Raw genomic sequence first — 27,712 nt, forward strand, 5'->3', positions numbered from 1 at the left:
TTTACAGCCTCGGAAACCCTGTACAGGGTCGCTATGAGTCGGAACCAACTCCACGGCACATAACAACAACAACAACAACATCCTTTTTAAGGAGCTCTGGTAGCGTAGTGGTTACGAATCGGGCTCGAACCACAAGGTCAGCAGTTCAAAACTACCAGTTGTTCCGCGGAAGAAAGATGATGCTTTCTGCTTCCGTAAAGATTTACAGCCTCAGAAACCCTGTACAGGGTTGCTATGAGTTGGAACCCACTCCACAGCACATAACAACAACAACATCCTTTTTAAGGAGCTCTGGAAGTGTAGTGGTTATGAGTCAGGCTGCTAACATCAGTCAGCAGTTCGAAACTACCAGCAATTCCATGGGAGAAAGATGAGGCTTTCGGCTCCTGTAAAGATGTACAGTCTCGGAAATCCTGTACAAGGTGTCACTATGAGTTGGAATCGACTCCACGGCACATGATCACCACCACCCTCATTACCTTTTTTACTCTCAGAGAAGAATGGTAAAGAGCTTTACCATTCATTTCTTAAATATCCTATGTCTCTGCAAGTTTAGAATTTTTATTTCACTTTATTAGAAGCAAAGATTGTTTATAGCTATTTGGGAAATCAGAGGTAGGACCACATTTGGGATTAACCAAACTCCTAGGCTAACTCAAAACAAAAATTAAACAAACAAACTGGAGACGATCATTAAATTATGTTTTATTCAAATAAAACAACAGTTGCCATTGAGTCAGTTCTGAATAAAAGTGACCATATGTGTCTCAGAGTAGAGCTGTGCTCTACTAGGCTTTTCAATGGTTGATTTTCAGAAGCAGATCACCAGGCCTTTCTTCTGAGGTACCTCTGGGTGGGTTCAACGCACCAGCCTTTTTGTTACTGGCTGCGTGCTTAGCCCCTAGCACTACCTAGGGACTCCTTATTTTATGAATAGATAACTAAGGAGCTCTGGTAGCGTAGTGGTTACAAATCGGGCTGCGAACCTTAAGGTCAGTGGTTCGAAACTACCAGCTGCTCCGCGGGAGAAAGATGAGGCTATCTACTCCCGTAAAGATTTACACCCTCGGAAACCCTGTACAGGGTCGCTATGGGTCGGAACCGACTCAACGGCACTTAACAACAACAACAACTCAGGATATTTAAAATTGCAATTATTAATTTACACTATTAAGTTCTGCTACACTGTGTAAATTTCATATTAGAAGAAAACCACTCACAAATGAAGATAGCATAACCATCCCTTGACAATGCTACTACTAGGCATTTAAGCATAGTACAATGCTGCTTTTTCTAGTTCCGCAGAACGAATTACCATTGTGCAACTGAAATATGTGCCTACATCTAGGACTGAGAAACCCCCAATTGTTGCCTAGAAGGACTTTTATAATTGTCTCTCTTAAGCACTGGGTTATAGATGTGTGAGAACCACTCCTACTCGTCCTCCCAACTCTAGAAAGGGATCACAGAAATAGAAAAGGACTCAATGTGGAAGGAACACAATACAGATGCAACAAACTGGCAAGATTACTGGAGTTACCCTTTATAACCTGACATTGGTGGTGGTGGTGGTGGTTATGTGCCGTGGAGTCGGTCCCAATTCATAGAGACCCTGGATAGGATTTCCGAGGCTGTAAATCTTTACAGGAGCAGAAAGCCTCACCTTTCTCCTGAGGAACCACTGACAGTTTCGAACTGCTGACCTTCAGATTAGCAGCCCGATTCATGCTACCAGAGCTCCTTAACCTGACATTAGAATATGCACACAATTAAGTTGCTGCTTATAAAAAGCTATAATTTATTCTGAATCTTACATTGTAAATATTACAGTACTACATTAGATTTCTTCTGAGTTTGTTACATCGCTTGTAAAATGAAGGTACTACCTCAAGAATGGTTTCGTGGGGGCTTGAATGAGATAATGTATCTGGAGTCCTGGCATGGTGCTGTAAGATAATGCACTGGACCACAAGGTCCATATGAACTGCAAGGTCGCCAGTTCAAACTCACCAGCGCTTCTTGGAAACCCTATTGAGCGTCACTATGAGTCGGAACCGACTCGACAGCACTTAATAACATCTAAAGGACTTAGCACAGTATCTCAATAAATGGCTATTAATGTCATTCCTAAAAAGCTCTGGTAATGCAGTGGTTAAATGCTCAGCTGCTAACTGCAAGGTTGGCAGTTTGAAGCCACTAGCCACTCTGCAGGAGAGAGATGTGGCAATCTGAGAAAGATGTGATCCTAAAAAATTACAGCCTTGGAAAGGCAGTGGAAAAGTTCTATTCTGTCCTATTCGGTTACTACGAGTCAGAAATGACTCAATGGCAACAGGAAACGGATCTTTTAATCAGACCGAGGAAACAGACTAATTCAGAACATAGATTCTATTTTTTAAATTCTCAGGAAAAAAGACCTTTTTAAGGCCATTTTTCAAAAAATCCCATTTAGAGGGGTATGAACAACGTTAAAGGAACCAATGAGACATGGTGTAAGTAGTAAGTTTGCAGACCTCTATTTTCCAACTCTCTGGTCTCTTATGAGTACTTCAATGGGCTGAATTCAACCAAAAATAAGAAGGAAAGTTTTGGAAGTCCTAGTGATTCCTCCACAGATGTTAGCTCCCTAAAGAACCAAGTAGGGCAGAGAATAGACGATGGACAATTGAAGGACAAACAGCATATCTGCTAATGGCGGATCATACTTCAATACTAAATTCAGTAGTTTTCATCTTGTCTAGATGGGTCTGGTGAAAAGAGATGGGGCTAAGATTCTTATGATTCAAAAGGGAGTAACTATTATCATGACTAATTATATCTGTCACAACTGTAAAGTTAGAAGTTTTGAAACAAAAAGCGTGGAGTAGTTAATCTTACAGTCCAGGAACAGAGGACCCTAGGACCATCCAGGGAGAAGAGCATGAGCAGAATGTGGGACCCTAAGCAGAGAAGCAGTGATATCAGAGATGGAGACAGAGATGATGGCATGGAGAGAGGGAGCAGCTGAGGACTCCAGACTGATTATATATTCCTGAGTGTTTTTGTGAACATCCAAAAAAAAAAAAAAAAACCAGAGGGAAGGGATTGTAATCATTGCAATGAAACCATGAGGGTAAAACTGATGTTCTCCCATATAAACTACCACTCAGTCCATCACAAAAACTTTTTTAAAAAATATGAAATTTAGACATTAAATTCCTTGAGATCTTTCTTAGCCTTTCCCCTTCTCTAACCCTGCCACAGTTTAGCAGGGAGGCCTATATTTTGGGTTGTTGTTGTTATGTGCCAAGAAGTCAGCTCCAACCCATAGAGACCATATATAGGATTTCCAAGGAGCAGCTGGTGAGCTTGAAATGACAACCTTTCGATTCAAACTGACTTTGCAGTAGCCCAGTGCATTAACCCACAGAATCACACCAAGACTCCATATTTAGGGTAGTAAAGCCTACATACAAGAGGATTTTTAAATGCTAGTGGCAAAATTCCATTATCTTTCAATTCTTTTTCCACAAACTTCTTGAAGTTGTCTCATATTGCTTCAAAAACAATTCGAGTCCATGTACTACAACCCAAAAGGTTGGTGGTTCAAATCTCCCAGCAGCGCTACAGAAAGTCCTGGTAATCTTCATAAGATTCTACTCATTGAAAAGTCTATGGAACCCAGTTCTACTCTAAAGCACATGGGGTCTCACAACGAATAGGAATTGATTGAGCAGCAATGGGACTTCTGTTGTTTAAACCACAGTGGTTAAGACAACTCTGGAATCAGATTGGTAGAGTTTAAGTTTTTCCTCTACCACCTATGTGATCTTGGACAAGTTTCCTTCTTTTAAAAATGGGGATAACTGGACCTATCTAGTAGTGTCTTTGGGAGGATTAAGTGACATAATCCACCTATAAAACACATGCCAAACAGCAAAAACTAGGCTAAGAACACAGCAAGCACATGCTTGCTATTATTAGCACCATCTTATTGCTTTTTAATGAGAAGCCTTTCCTTCAGTTTGTGACCTTCCCTTCAGTTTCCATAGCATTTCTAGTTAAAACACCATGGCTACTCGGATTCATTCTAACTCTGTGGTCATCTGGTAATTTTATAGTTAGTTAACAAAAAGGCCATAAATATCTTCTTTCCATCTGTAACTCTTAGAAAAACTTGGACAAAAACCTGCATGATCTCAAACATTTCATGGGCGACAATAAGTGTGTGAAAGATGGTGGCTTCAGATTTAAAAGAGGACTATAATACAAGCAGCAGTGATGCACAGGCCCACTGGGCTGTTGGAAGTGTAAACGTGCTAGAGTGTATTTTATTATAGAACTCGGAAACCCCTGTGTGAAATATTTTAGAGTGTATCACTGAACAGTTATACAAGAGTCTCTTGGGTAACCAGAAAAATGCACATATGAAAAAGATCCCCACAGGAGGAAAAAAAACATAGACTAAGTAGGGTTGGTGGTGGTGGTTATGTGCCGTGGAGTCAGTTCCGACTCATAGCGACCCTGTAACAGGGTTTCCGAGGCTGTAAATCTCTACGGGAGCTGAAAGCCTCATCTTTCTCCCGCGGAACAGCTGGTAGTTTCGAACTGCTGACCTCGCGGCTCACAGCCCGATTTGTAACCACTATGCTAGTATATGGGTTTTTTTCTGTGGGGGCTTTATGTGAGGGCCTTTTGTGGCACTGTACAATCAGCACTGGACTTCGAAACACAAAGTCGGCACTACAAAGCCACCAACTGCTCCTTGGAAACCCTCTACAGGGTCGCTATGAGTTGGAACTGACTCGACGGCACTTAACAACAAGGTTAGGGTTAGTAATTGTTCCTGTGTGCATTTATCACAGTGAGTTTTTTTCCGTGTGGGTTTTTCCTGTGGGCTTTTCTCCTAGAACCACTATCTGGGGGGTTTGTTTGCTTTCTAAGTCAAATGTTCACCAAAGGCTTTCCAAGATTGAGAATACGTCTTCTTCTTTGGGAGCTCTCTCAAAGTGACTTATATTCAGGCACCATGTTGTTGTTGTTGTTGTGTGCTGCGGAGTCGGTTTCAACTCATAGCGACCCTGTACAGGGTTTCCGAGGCTGTAAATCTTTACGGGAGCAGAAAGCCTCATCTTTCCCCTGCGGAACAGCTGGTAGTTTCCAACTGTTGACCTTGTGGTTTGCAGCCCGATTCGTAACCGCTACGCTAGGCATGGATTCTGAGGTCAACTCTGCCACTAACCGGCTCTGCAACCTTGGCTCTGCTGCCTCAACACTCTAAACTGGCCTAGGCTTTCCTCACTGTTAAAATGAAGGGATTGACCAAGATGATCTTTAAAATATAGTCCATCTTTAAAGTATATTCCATCTAGATTCTTTTCATCACCTAAGATTTTTTTAAAGAACACATCGGCCATAATTTCAACAAGGTAAAATCATTTTTAAATAGATATGCAAGTATCTAACAGGGTACTTTTTCCAAAGTCCAAGTGCAAGAAATGAATTGTTTTAAGCGATCCTCCTCTGTTCATCTTCGTAGCATATACTTACCGGGACAGCTGCCATAAGTGTAGGTTTCAGCACAGCACAATCTCCTTTGCTTCCTTTTTTAATTTTGCTGGACTACATTAAAGAAAAAGAAAACACACGGAAATTCACTTTCACCAAACCATTATACCATTCATGTTTTAACAATGACATATTCAGAAATGTATACTAATGTAGCTTTTTCCACAAAACAATAATGGTGTGTAAAATTTGATCTTCTCCCACTCTATGAGTTCTCTGTTACAACTATTACAACCTGCAGGTCAGAAGTGTAAGGTGATTTTAGTGCTTCTCCCTGGAAAATTCTCTTCTAGTAACCTTTCAGCCTGCCTCAGAGGAGAAACTCAGACCCAGAATGAGAGGAGAATGGAATATTCTGGTGAATCAACATTCTTATGAATTACATTATCATCATCTAACCCCCTAAAGAATTAGTCTCAGAAATCCTAAAGAGCAGTTAGTTCTACTTGGTACTACACTGGGGTCACTGTCATTTGATGACAATGACAAGGGGTATGTCTAGTTCAGAAAAGTATGGAGCAACTATTCCAAAGAAGAACTAAAACAGGACTTGGACATTAGGCATTAGATGTGCAATTTTAAATGGGCTTCAAATACATGAGGTAGCCTATCAAACATGGCTTCCTGGTGTGAACAACAGAAAGAAGAAAGGAGAGCTCTAAGTCAGCAGCATTGTCAATCAATGCAAGTTGCTTGTTGATGGAACTGTTCTCTATTTGCGGTGGTTACGAATCGGGCTGCTAACCTCAGGGTCAGCAGTTTGAAACTACCAGCTGTCCCGTAGGAGAAAGATGAGGCGTTCTGCTCCTGTAAAAATTTACAGCCTCGGAAACCCTGTACATGGAGTCAGAACCGACTCCATGGCACATAACAACAACAATAAGGTAGCCAGGGGTCCTAGTGTGGTGCTGTAGAATAAACACTGGACTGCTTAAAGGCAAGGTCAGTAGTTTAAACCTAGCAACCACTCCATGGGAGAAAGATGAGTCTGTCTGCTCCGGTAAAAATTCACAGCCTTGGAAACCCACTATGAGTTGGAATAGACTTGACGGTAGAGGGTTTGTGTTGGTTTTGGTTTATACGGTAGCCACCAGTCACATGGAATCCTGGTGTAGCATTATAGGATAAGCACTGGACTACCAACCGCAAGGTTGGCAGTTCAAACCCACCATCTGGTCCTTTGAAACCCTATCTATATATAGGGTTGTTATGAGTCAGAACCAACTCGATGACACTTAACAACTACCAGTCACATTTGTTCATTGAGAACTCAAATGTGGCTAGAGTGACTGAGAAACTGAACTCTTAATTTAATTAAATTAATTTAAATACATTGATTCCAAATTAAAAGCAAATCTGCTGCCGTTTAGTTGATTTTGACTGCTAGTAATCCTATAGGAGTCCTGGTGTAGCGCTATAGGTTAATACGCTGGACTTCAAAGTCATTTGAGCTGCAAGGTTTAGGGTCGCTATGGGTTGGAACCGACTCGACGGCACTCCACAACAACAATCCTATAGCACAGAGTAGAACTGCTCCATTGGGTTTCCGAGACGGTAAATCTTTAGGGGAGCACACAGCCTCGCCTTTCTCCTGCAGAATGGCTGATGGGTTCCCGCTTCTGAATGTGAGGTTAACAGGCTAATTACTTAACCTACTGCACCACCAGGGTGGCTGGCTACTACACTGGACAACAGTTCTAGAGAAAATGAGGACATGCCCAACTTCTAATTCTCTCCTTTCAAAACAAAATAAAAAACCCACTAAGGTTCACAAATAACATATCCAAAAGGCCCAATGTATTTACTCTCGATCTTAACTTTCCAGAGTAAAAAGCTAATAGACAAAAAGAAGATGAAGATTCTTACAAGCTTCATAATAAATTTTAAATATGTAAATGAAGTGATGTTACTAAATCCTTAGAGTTAGGCATGACAACTACATCTCACCCATAAAAGCTGCTTTTGAAGTTAAGAAGAACGTTTTAGCCCAAACCAAAATAGTCAATGAGTCTTAGTCATATGTTTTCAGCCAAACACACTTTAAATGATCATGCCAATGCAGCAAAAAGTTTGTTACCTGATCTGAGAGTGTAAGTGGAGAAGAATAGCCAATCCTGCAGCCATAGGTAAAGCAAGATATCTCCGCTGTCAATTCTAGTACATGGGCCAAAGGCAAGTAGCCAATATATGTGTCCTTTGGTCTGAAACAGAAGAGAAACATATGTTCGTTTTTGTTGTTGTTGCAAATATACACAGCAGAACCTACACCAATTCAACAATCACTACATGTACAATTTTAGGGACATTGCTTACATTCTCTTGAGGTATACAAATCCATTCTCCCCTCCTTTCCCAGTAACAAATACTCACTGCCCCTTCCATTTTCTATGTACTATTTGAGTCGCTGTTGATCTCTTCAATTTACACAGTGCTCAAGGCCGACAGTAAGAGTAAACATTTTAAACATTCTTAAAAAGGCATTTCAAATTTAAAATACCAATCATTTCTGCATTTTAATATAGACTGACTTTAAAAAATGGCTAACTTGCGCTCTGAATATAGCTTTTTTAGAAGGCTGAAGACTTCACTTACCCGAGTCCAGGAATTCTTTCGCACTGGCCCGTCATTCCAGCTATCAAGTTGCTGTGATGCATCATCACCCCTTTAGGTCGGCCAGTAGAACCGCTCGTATACATGACGATGGCCATGTCTGAAGGAACTGGTCTATTTGGAGGGATGTTTGCTAAAGGAATCAAAAAGCGCCACCTTTTCTTTAGTTTCAAAGTTAAATTGCTAAACAAAGGTATGCAGCTCTTGTCAGAATGATAAACTATTTAAAACGAATGCTCTGTATTGATAATCAAAACAAACACGACTATCAAGTTCTGTTGTCAGTGTATGTTCAAGTGTGTGTCTTTTCTCTTCTATTCAGCCTAGAAAGTAGCCCTCTTCTATACAGCTTTGTGTAGAACCAACATTTGGCTTCATTAATTCAACATTAGAATTTTGTAATTAATTTTACCTTACATACTCATTACTTCTATATGACTACTTTTGGATGAAAGTACTCACACATGTCAATGATGAAGTTTGTCCATGAACTTCATCAAATGAAAAGCACACACACACACACAAAGGTAAGTCTAAAGTATTGTTCCAATTAATTCATGTACGAGTTCCTTTCAAACAAAATGTTTTTAAACAGGTCTCTGTGATCAGTGGATGGATGCAAGCAAGTTCTCTTAACTGTCTTAGTCTCGTTAGGGGGTCTTCCAAAAAGATCTAATCAGAACAGTGGCTTCCAAGAGGAAATGCTGGGCCAGCTCAATTCAAGGCAGAGAGGTCAGATCAGATGGTTAGGGTATCTGGTTTGTGTGTGTGTGTGTCTTATTTTTATTCCAAATGGGAATCTTGAATCTTGATAGTTTTTCTTGAAGGACAATCACTGGGACTTATTATGAAAAAGTATAAAGAATACTGAAAGCTGCATTGGTGAAAAAGGCCAGGAGAGCTGTTCTGTGAAATGTTTTCCATCGTGACAATGCACTGCTCCTTCTATTGAGGGTAGAAAAGGCTGTCTCCCAAAAATTTCACTGGGAAACCTTATCCCAGCCAAGCCCTGCTCTTTCCCACTCAGGCTTCTTTATGTTTTCCAAACACTAAGGAAACTTAAGGAGAACACCATTTGAGTCCTTCAAGGATGCCAAAACTTCTGTTTTGATACAGTGTGAACTGAAAAGTGCAGAAGTCTCTGGGAAAGGATTCCAACCTCACAGCCGTCAAGTCAACTGACTCATAAGCAGCCCTACAGGACAGAGGAAAACTGCCCCATAGGGCTTCTGAGACTAAATCTTTACAGGCGTAATTTGCCTCACATCTTTTTTCCACAGAGCAGCTAGTGGGTTTGAACTGCTCATCTTGAGGTTAGCAGCCCAATGCTTAAGACACGGTGACACATTACCTTCAGTGTATACACCTATGTGATAGAATTCTCTGTGGTTTAGCAGTGCCATAGAGTCTGGGCTGACTCACAATGACCCTGCATAGGGTTTCCAAGAATGGCTGATGGGGCTGAATGTGGTCAGCATGGTTAGCAGTCCAGTGCTTATCCTACAGTGCTTATCCGTCTGCATTTCATTGCATCAGCCCCACTTAGTCACATTGAATACTACTCATTGGAGATTCTACCTTCCTCCAGGCTCTCTGGATCTAGGTTCCCTCTCTTTTTTTTTTTTTCCTGAAATAATCTCCAGTGAGTAGTATTCAATACAACGAGGCGGGGCTGATGCAACAAAATGCAGACGGGTCTCTTGTGATACAATAGTGAATAATTGTTATCAGGACTGACTGTGAGGGTTAGAAATGTAAGGGTGGACGTTTTATAGCAAGGAGGGGAGTGATTAACTTTTCAGTCTAGGAGCGAGGTCCCTAGGACCATCAAGGGAGAAGAGCAGAGACCGGGACCCTACCCAGAGAAGTAGTGATGCCTGAAATGGAGCCAGAGATGATGACATGGAGTGATGGGAGCAGCTGGGGACTTTAGATCCAGAGAGGGAGAGCGACTGTGTGCTGAAGACCTGGGGGGCATGGGGGAAGGATTGCATGGAGGGGATTGTAACCATGGCAATGAGACAGTATTTTTATTTGATAAAGGTTTCGATGATTTTGGAACAATACTTTTTGACTTGCCCTTGTATTACCAGAATTAAATAACAGCATATAAAACTGCTAGACTTGTAAAAAAAAAAATTATTTTTATGAAACAAATTGCATTCTTATGTATAGAACAATCACAATAAAACATTTTTAAGAGCACTATTTACCACTGAAATAACCAAAGAAATAAGAAGATAGAAGGCACACTGCAAATAGTTATATATAAATTGGCTAAATCTACTATTTCTTAAAGGTATCCACTGTCACAAATTATAAACCAAGCAAATAAGGATTGTATCCTTCCTCCAGGACAAATCAAAGCAGATCCTTTGGCTTCTGCTCATTATTTTTGACAAATATGGGGGGAGGTATCATCAGAATAATTGTCTACTACAGAACTAGAGTACATGCTCTCTCTACCAAAGAGATGCAGGGAACTAGATGGCATGGTCGACCATGTTACGGCTCACAAAATCCCTGAGGTCTGCTACCCCCCCACCCACCCCCGTAGTTTTCTGCCAACACTTCTGTGAATCATCAGGGATAGCAACAGAACCCTACTAACCAGGATCTCCCAGTCAAGTTTTCTTCCAGCTTGCAGGACCCACCTGCTGATGAGAGACAATTCTCCCTCCACGGATCTCTTGCGTTCCTGCACATTCTGCAAGCAGAGGCATCAGCTGCCCTCTGCTCTGGACTATCTTTTCAAGGATATCTGCACAGTAAACAGCTTTGAAAAAGAGAGATAGTATCTCCCTTCATAGCAAAGCGTAGACATGCTTATTGCCTATTATAAGAGATTCGAGTTCTGTAAGCTCGGTGACCAGTTTTGCATCCTGTGAAACATTATTAAGATCGCTAGCATTAAACATTTAAGAAACAAGCTGACTGAATGAACAGCCCGAGATCTTTTCCGTGTATGAGGCTCAAAATGGATGGTTATAGGAGGTTTTTTTTGTTTTGTTTTGTTTTTAAAAAGAAAAGTTTGGCAGCAACTACCATCCAGTCTGAAGCACTAAGCACAATTCAACTATTTAGTAAATTCTAAAAAGTGCTTACTATATGGCAGAGAAAGAGGTTATCATATATGGTCTTGATAGTTTCATAAAGATGAAAAAAATGGTTTTTCTTAAATCAAAGAACTAAGAGTACTCTCTTGAGTCACTTCTTCTAACCTACCAGACTAAAAATTAAATATATATATAGACTAGGTTCATAAACTCATTTTAACAGTTTTACTTACCATTTTCTGGTTTGGATCCCAACTCTTCTACTGCCTGCATGCTGTGAATCTCAAATCCCTCTGGGTATTCTGCTCTGTTGATAGTCTTGTTGTCCACATAAATGATATGTTTAACACAGTTGATATCTAATAATGCAGACTGTTAAACAGAAAGAAAACCCAACCATTCAACTTGGACCTGGAATAAAAACTACATTACTGAACTTTTTTTTTTCCCCCTGCCAGATAACACTACCATAAATGGAGAGACTAGCAGTACATTTCATATTTACCTTAAGTTTACTTTCCAAAAGTTCAACACTAGTAATCAGATAGGAAGCCTCAGATTCATTTAGTCCATGAACTACTGCTTCTTTGCCGAGTGTTGCATATAAAGTCACCACTACAAAAAAAGAAACACAAAAAGTAAATATTTATTAAAATGATCTATTATTTAATACAGCTCCTAATGATAGGTACACTCACAGACATAAAGATATTTTATCATTTATTTTTATTTCATAGTCTTTGCCGTTACCCATCAAACTTGCCTCAAACTCTGTTAGGCCCCAAATTTTCAGGACTTTAACTGTCTAAACCTACAGAGCCCTGGTATTTGAGTTGGCTACGAGTTGGGCTGCCAACCACAAGGTCAGCAGTTTGAATCTACTAACCGCTCTGTGGGAGAACGATGAGGCTTTTTGGTCTTATAAAGATTTACAGCCTTGGAAACCCTGTACAGGGCTGCTATGAGTCAGAACTGATTTGAAAGTACACAACAACTCTGCTGACATCCAGAAAGACTGGTAGTGTCACAACTAGTCACATGTCAGGGCAATAGATTCTAGCTAAACTCTTGAGTCGGAGTCCTGGTGTGGTGCTGCGGGCTAATGCATCAGACTGCAGTCATTTGAACTGCAAGGTCGGTGGTTCAAGTTCACCAGCTGCTCCTTGGAAACCCTATACAGGGTTGCTACGGGTTGGAATCGACTCGATGGCACTTAACAACAACAAATTCTTGAGTCAGACCTAGTCTGGCTAAGATTCCCTTATGGAACCTTGGTCATAGCCGCAAAGAATGGATATATCCTTGAAAATCCTCAAACATACTTGTTAATAACAATGTTGTTGTTGTTATGTGCTGTGGAGTTGGTTCCGACTCATAGTGACTCTGTGCAGGGTTTCCGAGGCTGTAAATCTTTACAGGAGCAGAAAGCCTCATCTTTCTCCCACGGAACAGCTAGTAGTTTCGAATTGCTGACCTTGCAGTTCACAGCCCGATTCGTAACCACTTCACTACCAGAGCTCCTTGTTAATAACAATATACTTATTTAAAACAATACAATCCACTTGTTAAAAATCAATGCAAATTTTGAGGATTTCAAGTCAGAAGATCAGCCAGGAATCATGGTCTTACTTCTTCCAAGAATTTATTGTTGTTGAATCGTGGTAGATATATATATAACAAATCATTTGCCTTTTCAATATTTTATATATGTATGATTCAATGACATTAATTGCATTTACACGTTGTTCAACCACCATGATGACACAGTTCTAAATATTTCTACCACATTTTTATAAAGCTCATCTGACACCCACCCCCCCACCCCCCCTTCCAAGCACTTAATCCCCATTTCCCCTCTCCTTCCTGCCCATCCATCCCTGGTAAACACAAATAAACTTGGTTCTCTACACTCTTGCTAGTAGATCTAATGTTAATATAATATTGTTGTTACGTGCTGCTGACTCAGTTCCAATTCATAGTGACCCTGTATGCGGTTCCCCAGGAGTGGCTGGTGGGTTTGAACTGTCAACCTTGTGGTTAGCAGTCCAGTGCTTATCCTACAAATATAATATTGGCCATATAATATTAGTTTAGTGGGTCGACTGTCCAGTCTGGTTGGAGACCTCCATGCCTTAACTGGAGAGGCCAAGAGGTATCTTTAGGAGCCATCAAGGATAAAAACTAAAACCAGGACCACTTAGAACCAAAGGAAATCTGCTAACCTCAGAGCAGACATGGAAACTCAGGATGGTGACCAGAAACAATAAGAGGGTTAAGAAACAGTCAATTTTCATAGGCTGTTGAATGCTGAAGTTGGATGATGAAATCATTTTCAAATTATCTATTTAGGTTTGTTTGAAACTTTCTACAATTAAAAAAACCCAACTATTTCTCTACAATGTAAACTCTTGATTCCTGTAAATAAACCTACATTATACTATTCAATTCAATAAAATAAGTGCTTAGTATGTGAGAGGCACTGATTTTCAAGAAATCATTTCTTGCATAATCATCAAATGAGTATGTAGGAATCGAAACATCCCAACTTTCACTTTCTAGTAGATTAAATGCCAGTTCAGGCTGTTATAAGCTTATTTCACATATAAAATGGAATTAAGTCAAATTAAGTGTCCTCAAAGTGAAGCAAGGAATTAGAATGATCCGAAAAATTATGTTTTTAAATGTTTTTTTTATTATTTTATATCTCACCAACTAAGAAATATCCCCAAACCCAAATCTTTCCATTATAATTCACTTCCAAGTGAAAAATAAAGTTCTAAACTAGATCCATTAAACTGCCAACTCCTCTATTAGGACTCCTGGTGTGGCACTATAGGATCAGCACTGGACTGCTAACCACAAGGTCAGCGGTTCAAACCGTTCGTAGGAAACCTTATACAGGGTTGCTATGAGTCAGAACCAATTCAACAGCACTTAACACCACCACCATCATCTTGACCAGGATATCCTTTAACTACGACATTGCATGCTATTTTATAAACATAAATCATGCAGAAAAACAGCTAACACAAATTTTAAAGGCAGGAACAAATCAGTACAATTTTTACATGTATGAACCCCTCCCCAACTCCCAAAACATCAGGGACTTACAAGGAAAGTTGTACTTAAAGCAGGTCTGTGCCGCAATCATCCATTCTGCCCTGGTCTCACAGAAAATGGCAATAGTGTTCTTTGGTTTTAGTCCCAATGCAGTGAGTCCACTCCCAAAGTTATTTACTCTGCAGTTCACTTCAACATAGTTCATCCACTTATAATTCCCAAGAATTAACTGTCAAAGTGAAATAGCCTCTAATATTAGCAAATTCATTCAAGCATACAATGAAAATATCATTCAAAGTGCAGAACTCTAAAAATGGCTTTTAAGTGTGAGTGCAGAAGCTGTGAGCTTCTTCTGAGAATTAATTACATAGCAGTGTAGTAGAATGCCAAGGGGTTTAAAATGCACTCAATTCGTGATAAAGCGGAGTGTACCTTTTTCTTCAAAAAGCAAAAACAAAATTAGAACAGCAACAACAACAAAAAAGGCTTACCTTCTTAAAGACCTTCCCATTTGGCTGCATTTCATTCTCTTCACTTAGGAGTTCCCTGGTCCCAAGGCTATCTTTCTTCCCAAACTTGGCTACAGCATGATCAAATAATTTATCCAGGGTGTCTGCTCCAGGGATGTCTATGACAGCTAGTGAGTCGAAGTGCGTGACTGAGCGATATGGACTTCCAGGTTTGTCTGAAGTGGGCTTAGCTTTTATTCTCTTTGCCATAGTGTTTTTCTTCTTAGCATTGGTAAGAAAATACCATGGAATAAATATAAGGGCACTGTATATTGTTATTAACAAGTGGATAGGCAGCAAAATAATGGTGAGCACATTTAACTTAAGTTTCATACTGGAAAGGCTTCTAAAAATGGTGGATATTTCTTGCTATTCTTTGGCTTCTGAAAGCCTTATTTTGCTGAAGAAGGCAATAATGGAAACAGCAGTTAAGAGTAGCAGTATAGCCAAGGCAGTTCAATTTTAATGATATAGATACAAGTTAGTAATCTTTGGAAGCCGACAATAAAGTACGCCTGCAGGTGAAGACAATGAACCAGGCAAAGGGGAAAAAACAAAACAAGAGTTAACAAGTTGCTAGCACCATTGATTTAAATACTCAGGACCTTATTAGTTTACATAATTGACTGATACAGAAAGTTGAAATAACTGGTCTGAAAGACTGGCATTTTCCATTTTTCAAATCATTACTGCCATAAATGTGCTTCAGTGCACCAACTCCGAAACTTAATCCCCACCGCCTAGATTTTATAGGTGCATGGTACTCTGTGCATCATTAAGTCAGCTGACTATTACTACTTTAATGATGAGGCTGAGTGAATGAATATGATATTTAATTACAGTTACTAATAAGTTCTCTTAAATGTGGTTACGTAAACCAAACAGCTTTAATATGGATTCAATTTATATCCAAATGGGATGAAAACCACACCAATTTATGGTTATTTCTCAAAGATAAACCAGAAATACTATTCAGCTTTCTTTGTCAAGGTAAGTTTCTGAGGTAAAGCTATTCATTATCTCCTACCCTCAAAATGTGAAAAATACGATCACAAAAATAATATCTTAAGTGTCTGTCCACCTTGCGCTCAAAATTGTACCAGTTGCCTGGGGAGTAATAGTAGAAATCTGGAGGAGTGTAAGTCATGGTCCTTGCCCGTTAGGAGTTAAACTTCTGAGGTAAACTAGCACACAAGAGAGAGCTAATGCTTTCCAAACTTTTGTTTTTAGCTAAACTATTTATTCATATAAAATCTCATGCAGACTGCCAATGTGTGAGAGCAATGTGTAAGACTATGTGTAAGACAATGTGTAAGACAATGCTAAAGTAGAATTGCTCTGACTGATATAGGGACTGGGTGCTGTCCAGAGTCCCATCCCAGAGTTTTTCCAGCCACACTCCCAAGGTGACCACTGAAGTAAAATCAATGCGGTAATAAAGAATTAAATGCTGTTGTGGGCAGTACAAACAATAAGTGCAATAGGAGCTCAGAGGAAGAGCGAAATGGTCAAGAGTAAGTACGCTGAGCAAATAATCCCAGAAGCTGGATTATATGAAGAAAAACGTGGCATCAGAATTGAAGGAAGACTCATTATCAACCTGTGATATGCAGATGACATAACATTGCTTGCTGAAAGCAAATGTGACTTAAAATACTTACTGATGAAGATCAAAGACCACAGCCTTCAGTATGGGTTGCACCTCAATGAAAGAAAACAAACATCCTCACAACTGGACCAATAAATAACTTCATGATAAATGGGGAAAGGTGTGAAGTTGTCAAAGACTTCATTTTGCTTGGATCCACTATCAACACTCATGGAAGCAGCAGTCAAAAAAAATCAAACAACGTACTGAATTCAGCAAATCTGCTGCACAAGACCTCTTTAAAATGTTCAAGAGCAAAAATGTCAGTTTTTGCTCTTGAACATTTGATCCAAGCCATGATATTTTCAATAACCTCACATGCATGTGAAAGTTGAACAATGAATAGACAGGGAAGACCATAGAAGAATTGATGCATCTGAGTTATGGTGTTGGAGAAGAATATTAAAAGTACCATGGACCACCAAAAGAACAAATTTGTGTTGGAAGAAGTATAGACAGAATGCTCCTTAGAATCCTTAGAAGCCAGAATGGCCAAACGTCATCTCTCATACTTCAGGCATATTATCAGGAGGGGTCAGTTCCTGGAGAAGAACATCATGCTTGCTAAAGTGGAGGATCACCGAAAAAGAGGAAGACCCCCAACGAGATGGACTGACACAGTGGCAGCGATGGGCTCAAGCTTGGCAATGATTGTGAGGATGGCATAGGACTGGGCATTGTTTCGTTCTGTTGTGCATAAGGTCGCTATGAGCCTGTACCGACTCAACGACACCTAACAACAACAGCAAGTCTCTCTGATTAAGTCTGGTCATTAATTTCTTCATGCTAAGGTATGTCAAGTGTCAGTAACAGTCTGCAAGATTTTCTATAACCTTTCCTCCATGGGACATTTCACGATTACTCAAGATCATAGGAAACTTTGTTTTTCTAATTTCCTGCATCACTTGAAATATCTACTACTCGTCCCGATACTTAATTATATTACCATCATTTCCAAACACCTGAGAGCACTTAAGTCAGTGATTCTCAACCCAATTAAAGTAATATTTTACAATGCCCTTCTATAAGCTTTAAAGAAAAGGCATACATTTTTAAAATACAGGATACAGATACAAACTGCCATATCTTTATCCTGTGGAGTGGCTGGTGGGTTTGAACCACTGACCTTGTGGTGAGCAGTGCTAAACCCCACTGCACTCAAAAGGAAATTATGTCAAAACAAAAATACGTCAATATGCAAATTTTCAGGGACATTACTAAAAGACAAAAATAATTGTCTGCCAAATCATAAAATATCAACCACCCCCACCCCCCCATCCCTAATTGAGAAACTGTCAGGCTAAGGGTACATAAAAAGTAGACGCTAGCTTTAGAAGGGATAACAATCTAGTTGGATTAAACTGTATTGTATTATTTTTCATTATTCATGTTGTTATGTATGTTTAATCTTCTATACACATTTCCCATTTCACTAGGGAAATGCCTTCTCATGGTGCCCAGTGCACACCCACACAGAGAACAAGAACTGTTGTTCGTTTTTGTTTTTTTAATTCTTGACCTTCTATCCTTTTTCCATGACCAATATCCACCTGCTTATCTTTTGTTCCTAAGCAGTGGATGCTGCAGAGGAAGTAGACTGCCAGAAAATGTAAAACAACTCGGAGAATCAAGTATGTGGTTGGCATAAATGTCAAACGAAGGCTGAGTCCCTATTGTCTGAGAAGGATCAGGGTGAGGGAATAAAAATGGGAAGCACACTGGAGGAGTCTGGGAAGGCACCAACAGCATACAGACTACTTCTGATGTACCACAGTAAGTCTCACCATTTCATGTCCTGTGGGATGCACCTGGCCCATCCACACTTGCAGTCTCTCAGGTTCTTGAGAAGCTGCTACCTGGTAGAGACCTGCATAACTGTGTGAATCTGAAGACACGGGCCTCACCCTACCAGTGTTAATCCCGAGTCCTTGGGACAGATGTGTCCTCTGCAACTGTATCAAAATCCAGTCTTAGCGCAAAAACTATATTCCCTTGATTTCCACACGCCTTCCATTACCATGCTATCAACAAAAAATTCAACACAGAAAATAATGTGGCCATGAAAAAAAATGAAAGAATACTTAGGTGAGAAAAGACTAAAAAGATCGTTTCGTTGGGCAAGGGGTGGGGGGGGGGGGGGGGGTAAGGAATAGACCTTCTATTTGAGTAAGAGTTTTGGGGGAGTGAAAACAGAAATACAAATGAAAGCACTGGTTGGGGTGGGGGCGCTGTGACATTGTCACATCCTTTAACTTACAGAGAAACACACCATGGCAGTGTGCCAATGGTTTTTAAAGTTTTGTTGCTGAAAATCCACCCAACAGAATATATGCCAATTCAACAATCTCTAGATATACAACATTGGTCATGTTCTTCAAGTTCTCTTTTACCACACTGCTCCTTCCCCATTAACAAACTCACTTGCCCACCCCCACCCCCACCTCAGCTTCTTATTTACCCTTCTGAGTTGCTGCTGTTAATTTGGAGCCATATAGACAGATGCCGTAAGAAAAGCACACTGCTCAAGGCAGGTGTTCTCTACTAATGAAGCCAACAATTGTTCCGTTGAAAGAAGACTTCAGGAAATCTTTTTGGTTTCCTGTTTGAAGTTATTTCAGGGCAACAGTTTCGGGGTTCATCCAGCCTCAGTGGCTCTGAGCTACTGAGTCAGGAATAGGAGGGAAAATGGAATACGTCGGTAAAGGTCTTCATTAACAACTACTCGCTTTGACATGAGGCAGATGAGTTAGATAGTGCCTGGCTCCCGTTACGATTTGATCTGCAAGGCGGACAGTTCAAGGTCACCAGCAGCTCCTCAGAAACCTGATACAGGGTCGCAATGGGTTGGAACTGACTCAATGGCACATAACAACAAGAAGAATACTGTTTGGGGTGGGGGTGGGGAGATGTGGAACCGAATATAAAATTCCCAGAGTGCAAATTCTAACAGGCCAGGCTCCATATCTGGTGCTCTTTCAAGCACATCAGTTGGCCTCTGCCCAGTGTTGCCTATCATCTTAAAAGTTCTTCCTTGAAAAAAATGTTTGCAGGATTCCATTACTGTATGTAACGGTATAGTGCTGAGCATGTGACACAAAGACGAGTATACCATACTCACAAGCCTTTATACGCATGCCTACGCATATTCATACGCGTGATATGGGTAAGGAGATCAGTTCGTAAATCATTACAAGATAGAATATGAGCAGAGAAAGAAGAATGAAATGTTAACGAAGTTCACACGAGGGGAGGAAATGACATCCAGTTTAGTGGCGGAGGGGGATGATGAGGGAGGAAGAACAATGATCAGGAAAGGTTTCATAAGAAGCAAAACAGCAACAAGCAAACATCGTAATACTGAACGATGAAGTATGCTTTCTAAAGGAGAGGACCAGACTAGAAAATGAAAGACAGTGCTATTGGAGAGAATAAATGGATGAGCCAATAGACTGAAACAGAACAGTGAAGGATGTATTTGGAAAACAGCAAGTAGTCAGGCAAAATACTTTAATGCAAAGTGCCACACTCCACTTTTATGATGGAAATCAAAGGGAAAATTGAATTATTTCATAGCAACTCAGCTGCAATACAGTTATACTACAAGAGACACATTTATTTATTTGATCATTTGGCAATGCAAGCTTAAACACCCCTGCTGCTATATTAAGAAAATAGATTTTTCTCTAAAAGAAAATGTCTGATATCCTGGAGGGAGAGAATTTGCTAAATTAAGTTAGAAGGCTAGAATTCTAACCTCTGTGACTTTGTGGTTGTTTTCAAGTGCAGTTGAGTCAGTTCCGACCCTATATTGGGTTTCTGAGGAGCGGCTGGCTGATGAGTTTGAATCACCGACTGACCTTGCAGTTCAAACCAATCCTAGAGCTCAGTGCCTAACACACTGTGCCGCACCAGGACTCCAAGTGTGACTTAGAAGGTGTTACATGACATTCCACTTCCAGGCTCTATATCACAGTGGTATGATCTGTAAAATGGGGATACTATTTGTATTATCAACTTCATATTATTGAGAATCTTTCATCTTACCCAGCTTAAATCCCATGGACAATCATTACAATCTGTCCCTGAACCTCTTCTTTATCTATACCCACTCACATGATGATCTCATTTCATCTCATAGTTTCATCGACCGAGTATGAGATGCCTAAATTTCTCTCTAGCCTGAAGGTCTCCCTTAAATACCAAATTTGTATATCCAACTGCTTCCACAGTGTTTTCCCACATCGGTGTCAGTTTTGTCTCTCAAACCAGAGCCCCAATCTTTTCATTTCTTTGACCTTCTTCCGAGAATTTGCATTTCCAACCTAGACACGCAGAATCAGAATCTACATTTTAAGGGGATCCCCAGGGAATGCTTACGTGTACAAAAATGACACCTGGTGATATAGAAGACTCACATGAGATGTGTATTAAAAAGGTAGACAGATTCAGTATATCTCAGGTGGCAATGCAAGTTCTCAGCAGGGGGTAAAACCAGAATGAACTGGTTGGGAGCTCGGTCTCAAACTTAAGATGTTCGAAACTAAGCTACCAGTCTTTCCACAAACCTATTCCACCCTGTCTTGCTCATGTCTGTATAAGCCAGTTGCTTTCCCCAAAAACTCAGAATTCGCCCTTGTACTCACACATTTTACACTCAATTCATCAGCAAATCCTGCCAGCTCAATTTACAAAAGTTACAGAATTCATCAACCACTGCTCACCACATCTACTACTCCCCTCCTTGTTCAAGCCACTAGTATCTCTCACCTGGATCCTTTCAACAGTTGACCTAATCTCCTTGCTTCTACCTTTCCACCCCTGTAAGTTCTAAACTCAGCAGTTAGAAGGATCCTGTTGAAATGTCCATTAAATTATGTCATTCCTCTGCTCAAAACCTTTCAAGGAATCTCCATATTGCACAGAATAAAAGCTAAAACCCTAACTGTGGCCTACAAGATTTTAAGATCTTTCCTGTACTCCTTACCATTCTGACTGCATCTCTCACTATCCTTTTTCCTTGCCCCTTAAGTTACAGTCTTATTTGTTCCTTGCTGTTCTTGGAACATACTAAGCATGATCATTCTGCAGAGTTTATGCACTTGCTAGTCAAGCTGCCTGAAAAGTTCTTCCAAGATACTTCCCCCATGTCCCTTTTGGCCTTTACTCGTCGTCTCACCTACCGAGTGAGGCCCTCTCCAACCACTCTAAAACTATACCACCAAGACTGTGGAGCACTTGCCTACTTTATGTTTCTCCTCAGCACTTATCGCTAATATACGATAAGTTGCGTTTTTGTCTTTATTGCCTATGTTCTCATTAGAAAGAACATTAACTCCATGAGTCAGAGTTTGTGTTTGCTGGTGTATCTCAGCAACTAGAACAATAATACTGCATGTGTTAATTGTTCAGTAAATGTGCTGAATGAAATTAAGGATGTAAATGCAATTGCTCTGCAACTATAAAATAAAAATGTATGTCAGTACAATATCCTGAAGGCAAGCAACCGTAGTCATCTTAAAAACAACAACAACAAAAAAAAACAAGCACAAAACTTGTCCATGCCAGCAGCGTTCTAGGAAATGATATACTTTAAAACTCTGGTAATTAAAATAAAACTGAACTTGCTGTCAGTTGCTTAATAGAAAATATAAAACTGGAAAAACTGCCTGGTGCACAGAGGGAAAATATAAATGCATGAGGGTTACACAATTTGTGTGATGTGTTCGCTCACTGATGCCGTTTATACAGGTATGCTGGCCTATGTAGGAAAAGTGATATTACTGTCCCACCTTTTGTAGAACATGTAGTCAGTCCTTCAGAACAATATGTATGATATGAGACTAACACTAATGTGTTGTTGTGTGCCACTGAGTTGAATTCAACTCACAGTGATGCTAAAAGGCACAGTAAAACTGCCTCATAGGGTTTCCTAGGCTGTAGTCTTTATGGGAGCACACTGCCAAGCCTTTTCTCCCACAGAGCCACTGATGGGTTCAAATAGCCAAACCTTTGGGTTAGTAGCAAAGTGTTGTTGTTTTTTACCATTACTGAGACACTGTGCTAAGTCGCTTAAATACATTATCGCATTTAGTCCCTCACTAAAACCTCTCCGAAGCAGTACCCTCATTTTACAAAAGGTGTAAGAGATGTGGAGAGACTAAATAACCTGCACAGGGATTTCTCACAAAGCTAAGCGCAGAATTACCATATGACCCAGCAATCCTATTCCTAGATATATACTCAAGTGAACCGAAAGCAGGTACTCAAGTAGTTATATACAACTACTCATAGCAGCATTAGCCATAAGAGCCAAAAGGTAGACAGAAGCCAGATGGCCATTAACAAATAAAGAGCGAAACAAAACGGGACATATCCATACAATGGAATACGAGTATTAGTCATAAAAATGAATGAAATGCTACATGCTACAACACAGATGAACCTTGAACGCATTATGCTACGTGAAAGCAGCCAGACGCAAAAGGTCACATATTACACGATTCTATTATTTGAACTAACCAGAATAGGCAAAGACATAGACACAAAAAGCAGACTGGTGACTGCCAAGAGCTGAGGGAAGACAATATTAAGTGATTGCTTAATGGGTGTGGGATTTCTTTCGGAGTAAAGAAAATGTCTTAGAACTTGATCAAGGTGGTGGTTGCATAACTCTGTGAATGTACTAAAGGCCAGTGAAGTGTATGCTTGCAAATGGTGACTTTTATTATAGGAATTTCCACCTCAATTAAAAATAACCAGGACAAAAAAGTAAGTAACTCGCCCAAGGTAACACAGCTAAAAAGGGACTGAAACCCAGGTCAACCTGATTTTAAGGAGTGTGCATGCTTTCAGCTGTATTGCTCATAAGTCGGGTCATACTGGTCCAATCTCAGTAGGTGAATAATGGTAAACTTTGTGTATGAAGACATCCTGGTAACAATTTTGAGCACTAATCTCTGCCCTACATTCTAATGCATTTTTTTTAAAGGGAAAAAAAATCAAACAAAAAAAACCTCACCCTTTTGATGTCTTGTAAATCCTAAAAATTTTAGTGGAAATGAGATACAATTTTGTTTTTTCATCTTAGGTCAAATTAAATGATCTAAGTATTTCAATTCCAGTTATTTCAAACACTACAAGTTAGTTAGGTTAAAGACAAAAAGCATTAGTGATACATTAAGCGCTAGTACACAAAATAAACCACTAGTATACACTAATTAAAGTCTGAATTTAAAAAAAAGATGAAAAGCATTTCTCTAGAAGCATGTGGCCCAACACCAATTTAAGAATGAAAGACAAAAACTAACATACAGAACTTAGTTAATGCCAACAGAGCCTTTTTCCCCCCGACTAAAAAAAAAAAAGAAAAAGAAAAAAGACTATACCAAGCAAGGAACCATGCAGCTGCCAAGTTGAAAGACCAGCAGAGCGACAGTAACCACTAACTTCATCTGCCCTTGACATAGCTTATGAAAACGCAACAGATGGCAATTTGAAAACTCAATAATTAAATATAGATGTGCTGCGTGAAGAAATCACATTTTCAAGTCACACCTCATGTAAGGGTAATTTAAACAGTAAGTGAAAAGGAAATTCACTTTCTCAAAAGGATTTCATCTGTACCCATCCACTAAAAATTCAATCAGAAAACAATTACAAAAAGTTCTCAAATAAAAGTTCAAAGAGATCAGACAGATAAGAATACCTCCTATACATAAAAGAACATATTTCTAAATAAATGTTGCATCACCAAGACTTTGTAAAGGAGTGGAGTGCTGTTTTAAAACTCTTTCGTTCACACACTAATCAAAACTTTTCAAATGATTTTAAAACTTCTGGAGAAACTCATAAGGCTATGCTAAAAAAAAGAACAGTTGTACTTGGTTAATGAGATTCAATTTCACATGATCTGTTACAATAAACTTGATACTCTGTTTTAAACTGACAAAAATGTTAGTATTTCAAGAAAATAAAAAGTTAACTAACAGTAGTAGCAGGGTATTTTATTATCTGGCTGTAAGATAAAACAATGGTAAAATATATACCAATCTGTCCCTCAGAAGCCTCATCGGACTCAAAGTGTTATACTACATGAAATATATACAACATGAAACATAGCTTGTACAATTAAACTTTAAAACCAGGCATATAATATTATCGTAAATACATTTGCCAAACAAAACAAAAACCTAAGATTAATATACCAACACATTACACCTGCACTTAGGTAGTTTGATTAAAAGCATCTCACAACTGTGACTGATCATTGGGTGTGTCTTTCACAAGATTAACAGAACCTGTTTAGTTCATCACCTGAAGAGATACTAATGCCTGAAGTCGCCATCCTGCCAGCCTCTTCCCAGCTTTTCCCAGCAAAGAAAGCACCTCAGCAGCCATGTTGAAGATGCTCTTTCAATGATCTAGCAAGAGTTCCCTCCCAGAATGCCTTAAGAACAGCCCCAGCATGCATCAGATAATGTTTTGGGTTTTTTTTTTTTTTTTTTTTCTAGGTCATAGAATGGCATAACTGGGATCCTATCTCTATATATGTTGAAACCAGGACTTCGAACTGGTTTGTGCCAGTTCAACCCCCTACTGAGAGTTTGCCTTTCTGCCACAGAGGAACAGAATCGAAATAGGGGTGGGAAGTTCAACTCTCAGCAGGGGGTCAAACCAGAATTAACCGGTTTGAATCTCTGGTAGAACAAGGAGTATCTGAGTAAATGCTACTGCCTACACACTTCACAGACACCAGGAGTTATTGTAGATCGCCATTCCTCATCTTATATTTCTCCACAAACACATAACTCCCAGAACTTAGGTTTTTTTGTTCTGTTTCTCCCTCACCATGTCTTATTAAAGTTGAAATGTATCATCATATTTTGCCAGTATATACTACTTGCTAACATGATTTATCCTCAAAAGCCTGTAATTTTGATTGTTATTAAAGAAATGAATTTCTAACTTTAGATATCTACTTATTAAAAATCAAGGGTGTAGCAACCCTATGTGTTGGAATAGACTCAATGGTAGTGAGGTTTTATTCCTCATTTTAAGTTGTCACAACACCCTTGATTTTTAAATTAGGTAGGTTTCTAAAATCGGAAACTCATTTTAAAAAGAATTTAATTCAAATCTTACATTTCAGGACTTTTGAGGGTAAATCATGCTAGTATGTAGTTGTTAGGTGCCCTCGGTTCGGTTCCCACCCATAGAGAACCCTTTCATATTTTTACCCAGATACACAACTTCCAGAACTGGGGGGGGGGGGGGTTCCCCTTTTCTGTCATGTGTAACACAGTTGTAATATCATACTTTGCCAGTGGTGGCACTGTGGGTTAATGCACCAGACTGCAAAGCCCTTTGAACTGCAAAGGTCGGTGGTTGAAACCCACTAGCTGCTCCTTGGAAACCCTATAGAGATTCACTGAGTCAGAACTGACTCAACAACACTTCACAACAACAACATGTGTACAGGGTGGGGTTTATTTTTTTTCCCTTATGGGAACAGAGTTATGATTTTAAGTTCACCAAACTTTAGGTTACAAATTTTACCTTTTGAGTTAACTTCTGTTTTAAGTGCGGTTTTCTTCAAGTGAGGACTATACAGACTAAGTTGCATATTTATCTCCTATCATCTTGTATGGCCTGTCATAATAAAGTAATACAATTGAATGCTGCCAACTATGAGTTTTTCAAAAAACAAAGAAAAACATTATAACCAGCAGTAGTATTTCCCACAGGATTAGCTGTCTTTGTTTCTTTTTTTTTTTTTTGATAGTGAGAATTATTTTGCTATTATGCTTTGTTTGCCACGACCTGCCTACCACATTTTTTTAAACTTTATTATACAAGGCAGTCTTCAATAACATTTCTGAATAATTTACTATTATTGTTGCTGATGTTAAGTGTCATTGAGTTGGTTACGACTCTTAGCGACCCTGAAAAGGGCTTCCAAGGAGCAGCTGGTGAGTTTGAACTGCCAAACTAGCGGTTCAGTACATTACCCTGCAGTGCCACACCAGGACTCCAATTTACCTTTATAGAGGCCACATTATCAGAGAAAATAAAATTATTAAGATAGAGTCAGCTGTCAGACTGATAGGTACTAAACATATCATAACACAGAAGGTGCTGCCATAATAACCTGACTCTCATGTTTCTAATGTATAAGCTTTTTTAAAAAATTCAAAAATGAATATGCATTGTTTTCCTTATAGAACTTGGAAAAAAGACCCAAAAGACTTCTTCTCCCCCCTCCCTTCTTCTCTTTGCCTTCCTTTCCTTTTGAACTGCCTTACCAGTCATCCATATTAGCATGTGTCTACACCCTCCCCTCCCACCCCTGGTAAGCATCATGATTTGGGAACTGGCCATCCTTTTCTATATTCTGGAATATTCTGAGTAGTACTGGTGTCAGTTCTTCTCTGAATGTAGAATTTACTGGTAACACCATCTGGGACTGGACATTTTTTGTTGGGAGTTTTTTAATGACTTGATCCGTTTCTTCTTTTGTTACAAGCTCTTTTGTTCAAGTGTTCTACTTCAGACTGTGTTAGTTTAGGTAGGTCATGTGTTTCTAGAAATCTATATCTTCTAGATTTTCAAATTTGTTAGAATGTAATTCTTCATAGTATTTATTATCATTTTTATTTCCATTGGTTCTGTTGTGACATCACCCATAGCGTTTTTTTATCCATGTTATTTGCATTTTTCTCCTTTTATTTTGTTAGATTTGCCAATGGTTTGTTGATTTTAATACTCCTTTCAAAGAACCAGCTTCTTGTCTTGTTGATTCTTTCTACTGTTTTTCTGTTTTCTAATTCATTTAGTTCTGCTCTAATCTTTATTATTTCTTTTCTTCTTGTGACTGTAGGCTTAGTTTACTGGTCTTTTTGTAATTGTTGGAGATGTTGTGATAATGTGGATGTCAGAAGAGACACTGAAACTTGCTCTCCAGCATACAGATGCTAAAGCAAATGGAAGAAATGAGGAGGTACAAGAGCTGAACAGGAAATTTCAAAGGTCAGCTTGAGAAGACACGGTCAGATATTACAATGAAATGTGCAAAGATCTGGAGTCAGAAAACCAAAAGGGAAGAGCATGCTCAGCATTTCTCAAGCCGGGGGAACTGAAGAAAAAAATTTAAGCCTCAACTTTTGTTATTGGAGGATTCTCGGGGCAAATTATTGAATGATGCAGAAAGCATCAAAAGAAGATGGAAGGAATACACAGAGTCATTGTACCAAAAGGAAATGGTTGATGTTCAACCATTTCAAGAG

At 39.4% G+C, this 27,712-nt stretch overlaps 1 protein-coding gene across 1 annotated transcript in view; it reads right to left on the reverse strand.

The window, feature by feature from the left end:
* ACSL4 (acyl-CoA synthetase long-chain family member 4) overlaps positions 1–15,115 on the reverse strand; it is a 34,853-nt gene extending 19,738 nt beyond the window's left edge. Inside the window, exons 1-7 of the mRNA XM_006873236.1 lie at positions 14,765–15,115; positions 14,325–14,502; positions 11,719–11,828; positions 11,447–11,585; positions 8,140–8,290; positions 7,625–7,748; positions 5,530–5,601 (exon numbers count right to left, since the gene is read on the reverse strand). Of these exons, the coding sequence (XP_006873298.1) occupies positions 5,530–5,601; positions 7,625–7,748; positions 8,140–8,290; positions 11,447–11,585; positions 11,719–11,828; positions 14,325–14,502; positions 14,765–15,115 (1,125 nt within the window). The remainder of the gene's footprint in view (positions 1–5,529; positions 5,602–7,624; positions 7,749–8,139; positions 8,291–11,446; positions 11,586–11,718; positions 11,829–14,324; positions 14,503–14,764) is intronic.
* Positions 15,116–27,712: the final 12,597 nt, after the last annotated feature.

Source organism: Chrysochloris asiatica, unplaced genomic scaffold, assembly GCF_000296735.1.
Source record: "Chrysochloris asiatica unplaced genomic scaffold, ChrAsi1.0 scaffold00231, whole genome shotgun sequence".
NCBI lineage: Eukaryota > Metazoa > Chordata > Mammalia > Afrosoricida > Chrysochloridae > Chrysochloris > Chrysochloris asiatica.